Here is a 14,353-nt window from a genome sequence, read left to right as displayed (position 1 = left end):
AAGTCGAGTGGAGTCGCCGCCGCCATGACCAAAGGCGTGTGATTTATAACAAATTGATGAACACAATCATGCAGTTGATGGGACCACATGGCCCACAACTGGGTGGGCTGCTTGAACCGCGTACAGTTATGCTCAAGGTCACAGAGTAGCTCGAACACTTGCCTCAAGGTCTCGTCGAAGAAAAGTGATGCATTGAAGCGTTTCGCTTGAATAATTTGTGCCCATAACCCAAGTTTATTATGGTCCGAAAAACTGGGGAAAATTTCAGAGCTATGGCATGGAGGCGGTAGGTACGAAGTTTGTGTCATGACCGTGTTGGGGTTCACGCTTAAATGGCGTACACACGCATTTCCGTTTCCGCCATTTTTGGTAATCAATTCGAAATTCGGTTTTTATGTCGCCCTTTTGTTGTTCCTGTTGTTGTTGCTTAGCTTTTGTTTTTAATTGATGAATAAATTTAATTGAACTAAATGGATTTTGGGCGCATTGCCTAATGGCTTTACGATCTCCCACACAACCCCCCTGCCATACACGCACTCACTTAACCCTTTTGCAGCAGCAACCTTTTCGCATTTGTATTTGTTTGGTATCTGGCAGGGGGGCACAACAAAATGGCTGCCTAAAATGTCCAGAAATGGCCAAAAGTGGCCAGATGGCAACGTATTTTAATTGAATTTCAATTGATTGCAAAAATATTCCATTTGGTGGCGGCAGTCCAAATTTCATTTTAATTAATTAGAATTGATAACAATAACGAAGTGTGTACCACTACCACTGTCCCCTCCCGCTTTCCCTCTAACTAATAGATGCCTTTAATGGCATTGTTTTTTGTAGCAGTTGGGGCAGGAGTCCCGCCTTTGAATCAAGATTCAGTCATTAAATTATATTTAGGATCCAAGGCCAAGGCTGGCTAGGGGGCATTATTGATTGAAAGTGCCCGAGATATAGCCCAGTTTAACTAAATTGATTTTGTGGTTGGATAATAATTCAATCAAAAATCATGCAAGATATTCAATTAATTGCAAAATAAATTGAATATTTGAGCGATTAAAACAGGTTTTTAGTTGGCATCAGAGTTTTTATATTTTGATTTTATCTTGCTGCTAAATTGATTTCATGGCAGATGAGGAAAATCCTATGGAGCCGCACATGGATCTCAAATGGATGGATACAATTTTATCTGTGAAAAGACCCAATACCATTTTATATGGAAGAGAGATAACAGACAGATAACAAAAAGTGATGCATTTCCCGATCCATATGTTAATTAATTTAACCATTTAACTCTCTCTCATTTCTCTCTATCTCTTTACTTGCTCTATCAATTGCCCTAATTAGTGGGGGGGCGTGGCCACATTAGTAGACGGAGAGTAGAAATTGCTTAAGGGCACACGGCACAATGGCACTGTGATTGGAGCAGTAGGACCATGTCACTCCTTTCCGAAACACCATTCCATGCGTGTGGGGCAGCAAAACTATGCGACATTCCGACGCCCCAAAGCAATTAGTAGAGGGAGCTGACCATGCCCCACCAACAGCTGGACACCTCCTCTTAATCTGCATGGAGGGGGAGGGTGGCTCTCTGATTCTGATTGTTGCACCTGCGGCCTGCACAGCGGCATGGTGCAACCTGCTCTTTGATCAGAGAGCTCTTGATATTTGACATCCCCCCCAAAGCACCCCATGGGCAGTTGGCTGGAGGAAAGCTGAGTGGCTGGACAGCGATTCCTATTCAATGCAAAGGGGAGCCGAAAGATAGAGCATATCTCGCCTGCATGTGGCTTATAGAAATGTCTCTTCAGCCTGCATTTCTTGCATTTTCTTGAGACTTTCCCTTCCGAAAGAGGAACTTCGTGTTCAATAGCAATGTTCATTTGCTTTCCAAGCACAAAAGCTCATTATAATCCGTAACCAGGAATCTAGAACCAGGAACTGTATCGGTATCTATGTGCAATGCATTCGAATGTAAGCAAGATACGCCTTAGCTGGTGTTACGGGGCCATAAACTAAACTGTCACCGATTTTCGGGGGCGGTGGTAGAGAGAGAGAGAATTGAGCATGCCACACGACACGGCCTGTACGGGCCTTTAGGCCAAATATCCTGCTGCACACATATTTGCCGACAAGTTGGCAAACTGCAGGAGATTGTGGTGGCCGGGGCCGGGGCAGGGGTAGGTTCTGGGTTTCTGAGTCGAGGCCAGAGCCTGGGCATGTGTCAGCCCTTTGTGCTAATGCAATTTAGTGTCTCCTGCAGCAAATGAACCTTGATTATGTGTTTATTAGACACCAATTTACGCCTGCTGCACCAATGTTGCAACTTGCCACGAACCCACACCGTCTCTGCCCGATCTTATGCTCGAAGGCATGTATTTAAATTCCACACCATTGTCATAAGTATTGCTGGTCGGCTAATCACATTGATGCATATACAAAATGTAAATTAATTTTTGCCTCCAAGCCATTGGTCTCTCGGTCTCGAATTAATGTCAAACTATCTGAATGTCGGCCTGCCTCTCAATCTGTCTGCTTATCGGTACCTATTCAATGGCAATTAGTATGATAATTCTGATCAAAGAGTGTCGTGCTGTCTCGGATGGGCTGGCATGGAAGATATTCACTGACTTGATTTAATGATAATGAATTTGATTATTATGCCACAATATATTGTCCTTATTAAAATACTACATATTTCCTGGGGCTGTTCAAAATTAATTAACTATAGGGTTATGCCACACTAAAAACAAAAGAAAATTATAATCTAATCAAATGAGAACATATATGAACATATATTTTTAAGGAGTGAATCCCTTGGAAGAAAGTTTTGTGTCCACTAACAAGGGCTATTAACCCGAAAAGTCTTGACTTTATGGGCATTATATATACTAGGTCCTAACTACAGGAGGTGGAGGTCCTTGCCCAAAAAGCAAACACAATTACACTCACGCACTGAAATTTATTTACAGTCCATAAAGTAGATACTCGTTCCATATAGTGTCTCCTGTTAGTTTACATACCTCAAAGGCATTAATTATTTATGAAACTGAGACAACCAGAAGGATAAACAGAGATAGAGTGAGAGAGAGGAATGTCTATAAAATTACAGGCAAATGCCGTAAACACGAAAGGTTTTGAAATTCAAGCAAGTGAAAGCGGCAGTGGCAGCCGTGACAACCGTTGGACAACAGTAATTAAAGGCTATAATAAAGCTAACATTACAACGCAGAAAGAACGAGAGGGAAAAGGGATAGAGAGAGAGAGAGAGAGAGGGATGTAGGGATGTAGGGATGGAGACACATGTCAGTTGTCAACGCAGCAATTTGACAGGACCCCAGAATACATACCGGGGAAAGGGAAAAGGATCACAAAAACGAAGCCAAATGCTGACCAAGACAAACCATTAGGGCAGGATAGAAGCAAACTATATGTACATATGTATATGCAGATTGTACAGTGCGTTACGGCATAATAAGGCACTATATAATTTGATTTGATTTGATGTAAAAAACTAAATCAGTAACACTTTTTAACTTCAAATATCCCATAAGATTTCTATCTATTCAGCTATGAATCGTTGAATCCACGCTGTAACTTCTTCAAATGCTATGCAACGCACTGTATCGCCATCTACATATATACGTATGTGGCAACTTCAGATGCTTCAGATACTTGTATTCTTGAGCACTTTGGCCTTGTAGATTTGATGTCTTGCGGTCTGCATTATAAAATTAGTGACATCGCCTTAATGTGGTAAGCGGACATCGTATAGGGAGAGGGAGTGTAGAGTTGTGGTGGGATAGACCCTCCGGGCAACCGCACAAAGAACACTTCCTTCCATCCTCCTGTCTCTGTCTCTGTTAATGACATTTGCTTGGAATTTCACACAAACCGTCAAATTATGGCACAAACTTATGGGTTCACGTGAGTATGTGTGTTTGTGGGCCTTATATTTATTTAAATCAATAGAACGCTTAGCGTGGTAAAACTTGCATCTAATTTTAGCATATAAATGATTTTAATGGAATTTTTCTGTATAAATCCCAAATGTTTTCGCTATGTAAAGTGGCTCCAACTTCTTGCTCTCTCTCTCTTTCTCTGCATCTCTCTCTTTGAATTAGTTTAGAGTGCGATTTAGTGTCATTAGTTAAATATTCATTAGCAGGAATTCATAAATAGCTTTACACTTAAAGCGTACCAACATCCCATAATGCATTTAAGCGTTTCGTTTCGATTCGATTCATTTCGATTCGTTGACTGCAGTTATCATTAATTGTTGACCATTTATTGCGTCATAATTGCTGAAATTAATATCAATAATTGATATGTTTGCGTTGCGGCTATTATACGTGTAAATTAATTGAAAGGCACTAACCATAACTTAAGGCTTTGGCAATTCCCAAAATCCAAGAAAATCAGGCATGGAATTTTGGGAGCATGCAAGCATGAACTGAAAGTGCGAATGGACATAAGGAAATTATTTTAATTTCGATCCATGTGGATGAGCAAGCCGTTCAATGATTTTGTAGGTGTTTACGATTCGCAATTGGACTGATGTTTGAATTTGAGCGCATGAAAATGTGGACATTCTTTGTCTATAGCACAAATAAGCACTTTCGGATGAGCGGAAATATATTTTGTTTTTTTTTTCTTTGGACGTTGACATGCAATGACTGCATCTTTCAAGAGGCGATGCAGTTACTGCACCGTCAAGTGGCCCGTGTGACACCAGCAGAAGGCTGTTACGCGCGGATCCCAGGCAAAACGCAGCCCTCCTCCCGCCCAACCGACCGAGGGGCGCTGCCGCATGACGCGCGGTGCGTAGCCGAACCAAACGCGAACATGCAAGAAAGATAGCTATTAGACTAACATTCGAGGAAAATTAGTACTAAACTTACTAAGAAACTAAGCATGCAATCAAAATACAAATACCACTACAGTTACTAATTAATAGAAAGGTGTGTAAGGATTAATAATTTAATAAGAGGAAGAGAATTAGTGGTGGATATAATATGATAGAGGGAATTATAATCCGAGCATAAGACCCTAAACGGTTCATGCAAGGAATAATTCGATCTACAAAGTGGAAGGAACAACGGTATAAAATTTCTAGTCAGTCTAATAGGAATCGTGAAGTTTATGCGGCTCAACAGATCAGGGCTGTCTATGTCACCCCTGATCAAGTTGTGCATAAATATCACACCAAGCATTTTTCTACGGTTAACTAAGGATGGGAGGTTTACTAATAGTAGTCTACTAGAGTAAGATGGGAGTCTTACACCCGCATCCCAGTTAAGGCCCCGCAGAGAAAAGAGTAAAAAGTTTTTCTGTACTGATTCTATACGGTCCTGGTGTACTTTGTACTGAGGGCACCATACACAGGAACCGTATTCTAAGATCGGACGAACAAGCGAGGTATAGAGAGTCTTTGTTATATAGGGGTCGTCAAATTCTATTGACCACCTCTTTATAAACCCACCACGCCCATGGCCTTATTTACCATGGTAGAAATGTGTTCGGAAAACTTTAACTTGGGGTCTAACATAACACCCAGATCATCCACCAGGGTAATTGTCTCAAGAGAACCACCAAATAGGGTGTAGGGAGCCAACAACAGGCTAGAACGATGAAATGTCATAACTTTGCATTTCGAGGCATTAAGGTGTAACAAGTTTGCACAACACCATGACTGAAAGTTATTGAGATCGGATTGCAAGCGAGAATGAAATGAAATGTCCTTGGACTGGACACAGAGTTATCATCATCCGCATACATAAGTACTCGAGAGTATGTTAATACTGAAGGTAAGTCATTAATAAAGAGTGTGAAGGGTAAGGGGCTTAGATGGCTGCCTTGTGGTACTCCCGAAGAAACCTTTACTGGTAAAGAGAGGGAGTTTTTGAAGAGGACTCTTTGAGACCTAGAACAAAGATAGCTAGAAATCCATCTCAGGAGGTTGGGCGGAAACCCTAAAAGGTCAAGTTTATGCGCTAAAAGGGAATGGTTTACAGAGTCGAATGCTTTACTAAAGTCGGTGTAAATAACATCCGTCTGTAAGTTACATTGAAAGCCTTTAATAATGAAAGAGGTAAACTCTAACAAGTTCGTGGTGGTTGATCGCCGCCCTATAAATCCATGCTGAGTTGGAGATATAAGTGACTTGCAGAGATGTGGCAAGTGCGGAGTCAAAACCTTCTCAAACATTTTAGGAATAGCGGATAACTTTGCTATACCTCTATAATTTTTTGCATCAGACTTGCTACCTTTTTTATGGAGAGGAATTATAAACGATTCCTTCCAGATCGGGGGGAAGCAAGAAGAATCAATGGACAGGGTGAATAGTTTAAGCAAAGGTCCACACAGAGCCTCGGCGCAGTACCTGAGTACACAACCTGGAACCCCGTCTGGACCCGGTGAAAACACCGGCTTAACTAGTCGAAGATCATGAAGTAGGGAACATTCATTTAACAAGGGACTGAAAATGCCGTTCGACCTCGGTAACCCGTATGGGTACGGATGACCAGAGTAGCTTTCCTCAGAATAGGTGGTTTGGAAGAATTGGGCAAAAAGATCGGCAATTGCCTGATCATTATTTGCCGACGTATTACAAAATGATAGCGAGGATGGGTGTGCGGACGTTCTACGCTTACTGTTTACGAAGCTGTAAAACTGTTTAGGGTCCTGAGAAAAACGTATCCTGCATCGAGATAGGTAGTTCTTATAGCATTGAGCATTAAGAACTGAAAAGTTTGACCGAGCTAATACATAGCGAGAGTGAGAAGTAGGAGAACCCACTTCTTGAAATTTTTTATAAAGTCTTGATTTTAAGTTTTTTAGACTGGATAACTCTTTGGTAAACCAAGGGGGTTTTCCAGATCTAGTCGGACAAGAAAGCGGGACACAAGAATCGAAAAATGTGCCAAGAGCATTGTAAAAAATGTTTGTGCCTTTTATGATATCAGTGCACAAGTACAAAGCGGACCAATCAAAATCCCTAATGAGGTTATTAAGCTTCGCAAGCTCGGCTTTACGAAAACAGCGGACACGTTCGGGCAGCCTACTCGACCGATCCAATACAGTTGGTCCTATATCTAGCGACACCACGAAAGTAGGGTGGTAGGCGTCTTCAGGTACAGTGAGCGGAAGGGCTCGGGTTAACAACACTATGGTCGGATCCGATACAAAGCACAGATCAAGCAATCGACCCAAGGAATTTTTCACATGGTTGACTTGAGACAGGGATAGGTCAAGCAAGCCGTCAACAAAGTCATGTCGTGACATGGGCACTAGGATACTAAGAATGTCCGGCTTTAACCAGGTTTCAGTAAACACAATAACGTGGGAAGCAAATGCAACACTATCCCGGAAAAGAATGCTGAGCTTACTACGCAAGCCTCTTACATTCTGATAGGTTACTAAAAGAGAAGTTAGTTTTTTGGAAAGGTGGAAGCAAGACGGGAAGTTGAGGAAGAGGAAGTTGAGGTTGAGGGTGGCACACTGGAAAGATTTGGAAGAGATATGGGGGGCCTATTCTTCTTCATAGCCTTAAACTCCTTCACCACCAAATGCTCCGGGCAAAATTTGGCGGAGCAAATGGTGTCAAATTGAGTTGGGGAGATGCTTAACTTAAACGAGGCTATCTCCCTGGCATAAGAGAAGTTAAATTTCTCCACCTTTAAACCCACGGCTTTTATTTTGCTTTGAATAAAAGCAATTACATCATTAGATGTGAGGTCAGGGGCCAGCCGTGAAACAAAAACTTGTCGTTTTGGTGGGACTCCCACCAGTGGTTTAGTCACCACAGGCCTAGTACCTGTGGTGGCAATATCCGGAGGTCCGGAACGTCTATTTACTGGTGGGATCGGGATAGACGGGACAACTAGCGAACTTGCGGACACCACGGACACGGACGCTGCAGACGTACTTGGCTGCACATTCTCCGAGCCGATGAATTCGGCTACCGAATCTGCATCGCCAGCAGCTGTCGTTGCCCTTGGAGTGGCAAACGAGATCAACTGCTGCACACTTGGAGTGGTCGGAGTCAGTTTTTCGGCGGCGCACGGCTGACTGACGGTTGGCAATTGCAGATCCCGCGGAGTGACCTTTTTGCGCCTCGGAGACTCATTCAGCAGTTTTAAACCGCTAAACTGAGCCTCCATGGCTAGGAGCCGATCGTATTGGTTTTTAAAACCAACGGTCAGCTCCTTAAAGCCACTCCGCGTCTGCCTCATGAAAGCCACCATGTCTTTCTCCACCGCACGGCATGCCTCGCAACTGTAATGCAAGCCATTACGTTTGGCTATAGCATCACTCACGAGGCCAGAAAATCCAGCGCATTTTGCGTGCACTACGCTGTCGCAGAGCCAGCAGGGGACATTCGGCTGATCGTGGGTGATCTGCTTCTTACAGCTTTTTTTGGCACAGACCACAGCGTATTCCATTTTATTATTTATTTATTTACTTTTATTTGCAAAACAAATTGGTATCAGACCAATGTGCCAGACAACGCTCAAAGCGGAATTGGTAAAAAAAGAGAGCAGAGTGGAGAGCGGTTATAGCGAGAGCTACTAAGCAGAGAGCGCTATTGCTCAGAAAGTTTAAAGAGCGAGAGAGAAAGTACAGTTATTGAAGTTGAGGTGATAGCGAGAGAGTGATAAAACAACAAAAGCTACCAGACGAGAGCGGACTGCAATGCAATGCACTATGGTCCGAATGACCACTTTTGTTGGCCAAAATTAAAAAAAAATGGGTGTGGCACCGCCCCTTTTTTTAATAATGCATATTTAAATTATTAGTTATAGTGAAAAACAAGTCTTGAGCATATTTTCAACATCTTTATTAAAAATAGAGGCATTGGATGCCTAAAAGAAATTTTTTTTACTTAAATATAAACAAAAATTGTGATCCAAGTCAAAAAAATAATTGTTTAAAGGTTGCTTTTGTCAAGGGGCTCTGAAATATAAAAGATTTACATTTATTCTAACTGTGCTGTTAGTTAGTTTACCAGATTATACACACCTACATGTTTTTAAGCCTCATGCTCTTCGTTTTCCACTTCCATACTCCATTGCAATCCAAAATTATCATCATAATCATCTTCATTCCGACCGTGGTCTTCTAATGGGCTACCTTCGCTTGATAACATTTCCAAAACTTCAGTTGGAAGGTTTATTCTGTTTTGTCTCTGAATACGTCTATCTAGATTTACCGATGAAATAATAGGATCTGATGTATCCATTGCTCGGTGGAACACGTCTGTAAAATTATGCATTCGGCTGCACTTCCGTGCATGATGTAACCGATCAGATTTTTCCGTTTTGTTTGCTCCCTTATTGCACAGTACTGCTCTTTGCTAAGATCCTTGTCGAGAAGCAGGGCTAACGCCTCGTCAGGGGAGATCGGGGTCGGCTTTCCTACTGGGTCCTGCACAGCCTTGCGAACTATTTTGGCCTTCTCTGGGCATACAGAGAGAAGTTTTAGCACAAAAGCGAGGTCGTGTTGGCCTCGCTTTCGTGCGGCAATGCTTGCCGCTTGAATCAATAAATTGATGTTTCCTTTCTCTGATGTAACAAGATCTGCAGCCTGCCTTCTTTGTGCTCTGCGACCTTTTTTTTGTTATATAACAATACAGGGCGTCCCACTGACCTTAAGGCTTTTGGGACGGCTACACTTGTTTGTTGATCAAGCCAATCCACATATTTCCGTTGAAACATCTTTATATTTGACCTGCATATTTTCCATTTTGTTGTCAACCGATAACAAATTTTTTTGCTGGTTTCAACAAATGCTGTGGTCATTTCTTCTGATATGTCACCATTAAGTGCTGATTTTAAAAATTCCAGTACCACATTTTCCTTTTTGCTTTTTTTTACCCTTTTCTGAATGCCATAAGGCAAACAATTCTGCATTTTTGAATGTGAGGTAATGATCTAATAATGCAAATTTAAAGAATTGTGGTGAAAAGTGGCATTTCTTACTATATACATTTCAAAAAGAATTTATTAATCTACAACACACAAAAGGTTTCAGGGTGGGACTAGGTAGGACTCACTTTGTACACCTTTTCAAAAATTAGTTTTTATTACAAGGTGGCACATGTTGAACGACTCACTTTAACCTACAATTACGAAAACATCACAACTACTAGATACAGTTCACAACTCAAAACACGTAATACAAGCCCGACTGATTAAGATTCATCAAAAAAATTTAATCAGTTCCTTGCGTTTTTTAACTTTTGAGAGATTTAAAATTGTTCTTAATCCGGCACTTTTTCCCTTCACGAGCTTTGCAGAAGTGGCGCCATCTATCGAAATTTCTGGTACGCAGCTTTAACGGTCCATCTTTTTCGAATGCAGCGCGATCAAAACCAGGTTTCAGCTTTGACTTTGAAAAATTAGGTTTTGGCCAACAAAAGTGGTCATTCGGACCATAGTGCAATGTAATGCGTACTCACTCACTGCAACAACACAAACACAAGCACAAGCACAAGCCGAAGCCGAAAAATAAAAAGTTAAATAATGTTTTAACACAAATCAAAAGGCATGCACTCGCGTAAATGAATAGGTTTCCAGATTGTTGTCTGGTTAGAAAGTATAATTAGAATTTAGTTAGGAAAACACCGGCTGTTTATTCAAAACAAAAGGAAAAAATGCGGAGCGCAAAACAAAAACACGTCTGATCACTACGAAAGATAATCGGAAGATGATAAAAACCAATATTGGTTCCCGAACAAAGGGGACATTGTTCATATAAAAATTCCGCAGATAATTACCCTTTATGGGATTTTTCAGGGGATTAAAGTGTCATAACAACCCTGCTCCTAACAGTAACTATTTATTTCTATCGGTCGATCAGCTGATCTTGGAGAAACTGCTCAATGTCAGTTTCTTGTTCATTCAAATAATATTTAATTTATTTAATCGAAACGATTAAACGATTGTTGCCTTATTTTTTGCACATAAGATGTCTGAAGCACCTGCTATTGGTATTGATTTGGGCACAACTCACTGCTGTGTGGGTGTGTTCCAGAATGGCAAGGTCGAGATCATTGCCAACGACCATGGTAATCGTACCACATCATCCTATGTTGCCTTCACGGACACGGAGCGCTTAATTGGTGATGCCGCCAAGAACCAGGTGGCGGTACACCCACACCACAGGATCTTCGATTCGAAGCGTCTGATTGGTCGCAAGTTTAAGGATTCTGCTGTGCAGTCTGACATGAAGCACTGGCCCTTCGATGTGGTCAGTGTAGACGGCAAGCCTAAGATTGAGGTTACGTACAAGGACGAGAAAAAGACCTTCTTCGCCGAGGAGATCTCTGCCATGGTGTTGACCAAAATGAAGGAGACCGCCGAGGAGTACCTGGGCAAGACGGTGACCAATGCTGTCATCTCTGTGCCAGCCCACTTCAACGACTCGCAGCGTCAGGCTACCAAGGATGCCGGTACCATCGCCGGTTTGAATGTGCTGCGTATCATCAACGAGCCCACGGCCGCTGCTATCGCCTATGGCCTGGACAAGAAGGCTGTTGGTAAGCGCAACGTGCTTATTTTCGATCTGGGTGGCGGTACCTTCGATGTGTCCATTCTTTCGATCAATGATGGCATCTTCAAGGTCAAATCTACGGCCGGTGATACCCATCTTGGTGGTGCGGATTTCGACAACCGTCTAGTGACCCACTTTGTGCAGGAGTTCAATCGCAATCACAAGAAGGACCTGACCAGCAACAAGCGTGCTCTGCGTCGTCTGCGCACCGCCTGCGAGCGCGCAAAGCGCACCCTCTCGTCGACCACTCTGGCCAGAATTGAGATTGACTCTCTGTTCGAGGGTACCGATTTCTACACCTCGATCACTCGTGCCCGTTTCGAGGAGCTGAACGCCGATCTGTTCCGCAGCACCATGGATCGCGTGGAGAAGGCTCTGCGTGACGCCAAGCTGGACAAGTCGGCCATCCACGACATTGTGCTGGTCGGTGGCTCCACCCGTATTCCCAAGGTGCAGCGCCTGCTCCAGGATCTATTCAACGGCAAGGAGCTGAACAAGTCGATCGATCCCGATGAGGCTGTTGCCTATGGTGCCGCCGTCCAGGCCGCCATCTTGCATGGCGATAAGTCGCAGGTGCTGCAGACGGTCCTGTTGGTCGATGTTATCCCTCTGTCTCTGGGTATCGAGACTTGCGGCGGTGTGATGAACGTGCTGATCGAGCGCAACACCAGCCTCCCTGCACAGACGGAGTTTTTCACCAGCTACTTGAACAACCCGGCTGGTATACCAATCCAAGTTTATGAGGTCGAGTGCGGCATGACCAAGCAGAACAATCTCCTTGGCAAGTTCCAGGTATTGGGCACCCCTCCAGCAAATCGGCGGGGACGCGGCATGCCCTCGATCGAGGTCACATTCAACATCGATCTCAACGGCATCCTGCACGTCACTGCCAACTGTACCATCAACATGGAGAAGGTGATCACCGTCACCAAAGAAAAGGGTCGTCTCTCCCAGGAGGATATCAAGCGCATGGTCAACGAGGCCGAGAAGTACCGCAGAGAGGACAAGAAGCAGAACGAGACTATCTCCGCCAAGTACGGCCTCGAGTCGTACTGCTTCAACATGAAGGCCACCCTCGACGAGTACAGTCTGAAGACCAAGATCGCCGATTCTGACCTCACAGTCATCCTGGACAAGTGCAACGGGACCATCAAGTGGCTGGATGCCAAACAGCTGGCCCGTAAGGAGGAATACGAGCACCACCAGAAATTGCTAGAGAGTCTCTACAACCCGATCATCTCCAAGCTGTGGCAGAGCGCTGGCCGTGTTCCTGGTGGCAAGCGGTATGCCGGAGGCATGCCTGGTGCTCTCGGTGCAGCTGGAGATGGTGCTCCCTGTGGCGGTGCCGTGATTGACCGTGGCCCCACCATCGAGGAGGTCAACTAAACACTTCTCAAGACACCACCCACGCTACATATTCTCGAACACACCAAAAATACATCAGTTCTCTTACGTAGAAACAACAAAACCACTATAAGAGCTATAAATCTGGACTCTAAATTAGAAATTCAATCAAATCAAACCAAAAAACGACAGCTGCTTCTTTGAGGAACATAAAGCAATTACAGCACTTATCATAACAGAACCAAACCAACCATAGAGTGCTACATAAATAATACATATATATAGTATTATCATCGATCGATCACCCACACCAATGAATTCAATAAATTAATTTGAAAATCACAAAAAATATATCTATTTATTCTGTTATGGGCGGTTTTGGAGAGAGCCGATAGGTATCAGGGCTGGAGAAGAAAGAGACAGCGGCATCTATAGTGAATCCTGGGAAGCAGTGGCAGAGTTGCGTGGGAGAAAAGGAAACGGGGCGAAGAAGAAAAAAAAAGAGTGTTTCCGGTGGAGAATGGTGGAGGCCGCACGTGCCCTGGAAGAAAAAAAGGAAACAAAATTGGTGATCGTGGAGACGACGATCCCACCAAGACATCAGCGGCAGGCATCAACATCAGCGGAAGCGGCGGACATCGGCAGCAGCATCCCGGTACTGGCCAGGCCGGAAAACTGTTGCGAGAACCGTCAGCGGAGCACCGGCACCAAGGAACCGTCAGCGGAGCACCGACTGGAGACACGTTTCTGTCCCCACACACCAACCTCCCCCGGGGAAAGAATCCGGACTTCAAAGCAGAAATACACCCGCACGAATCAATATCACACACCTTCATCCACCCACATCACACACAACCCACGCATGTATACCCTCATTCATAACACATCACATAACATCACCACATTTCACACATCTACACCCGTCCGACCCACAATTAAACAATATATCACGATCATATAAAAAAACACCACGATCAAACGTAAACATCAGCAAGCATCAGGAAGCAACAACTTCTATCAAAGGGGGCTGCCAATTCGGCCGAAATAGGGCTTTTTTTTGTTGTTAGTATTTTTGTGTTAGTATTAGTTTCCTTTATATAAACCTAGATTATTAATTAATAATGTTCAAGATAAATAAGAAAATATAATGGATATAAAATGAAAAATTTGAAAAGAGTCATGAGTGAATAGAAAACGGTAGTTGGGTGGGACGAGAGCGAGAAGAAGAGCGGGACCCTGAATATGAAAAGGGAGCGAATTCAAAAGGTGGCGCTCATGGAAGGGTGGGACCCTGCTAGGGATAACGAAACCAACTATCCCCGCTGACGAAAGTGCCAATGAGGACAAGTCTGTCCTATAAATTAGATTTGTTTTTTTTGTATGTTTTTTTTGTTTTTGTTTTGTTCACTCCGTCCCCTGGCTTATCGGGTCGGAAACACCCCTGACTTCCCCGGGAATAAATCCT

At 43.5% G+C, this 14,353-nt stretch overlaps 1 protein-coding gene across 1 annotated transcript; it reads left to right on the top strand.

Annotated features, from left to right (window-relative positions):
* The first annotated feature begins 10,913 nt into the window (after positions 1-10,913).
* On the top strand, positions 10,914-13,189 carry LOC108157123 (heat shock 70 kDa protein cognate 4-like). The gene has a single exon (XM_017289006.2). The coding sequence runs from the start codon at positions 10,960-10,962 to the stop codon at positions 12,928-12,930; it is 1,971 nt and encodes a 656-aa protein (XP_017144495.1). The 5' UTR covers positions 10,914-10,959; the 3' UTR covers positions 12,931-13,189.
* The last annotated feature ends 1,164 nt before the right edge of the window (positions 13,190-14,353 follow it).

This window comes from Drosophila miranda, chromosome 2, assembly GCF_003369915.1.
Source record: "Drosophila miranda strain MSH22 chromosome 2, D.miranda_PacBio2.1, whole genome shotgun sequence".
In the NCBI taxonomy this organism is placed as follows: Eukaryota; Metazoa; Arthropoda; class Insecta; order Diptera; family Drosophilidae; genus Drosophila; species Drosophila miranda.
Note: the sequence above shows the minus strand (reverse complement) of the source record. Positions and strands in the feature narration are given on the sequence as shown.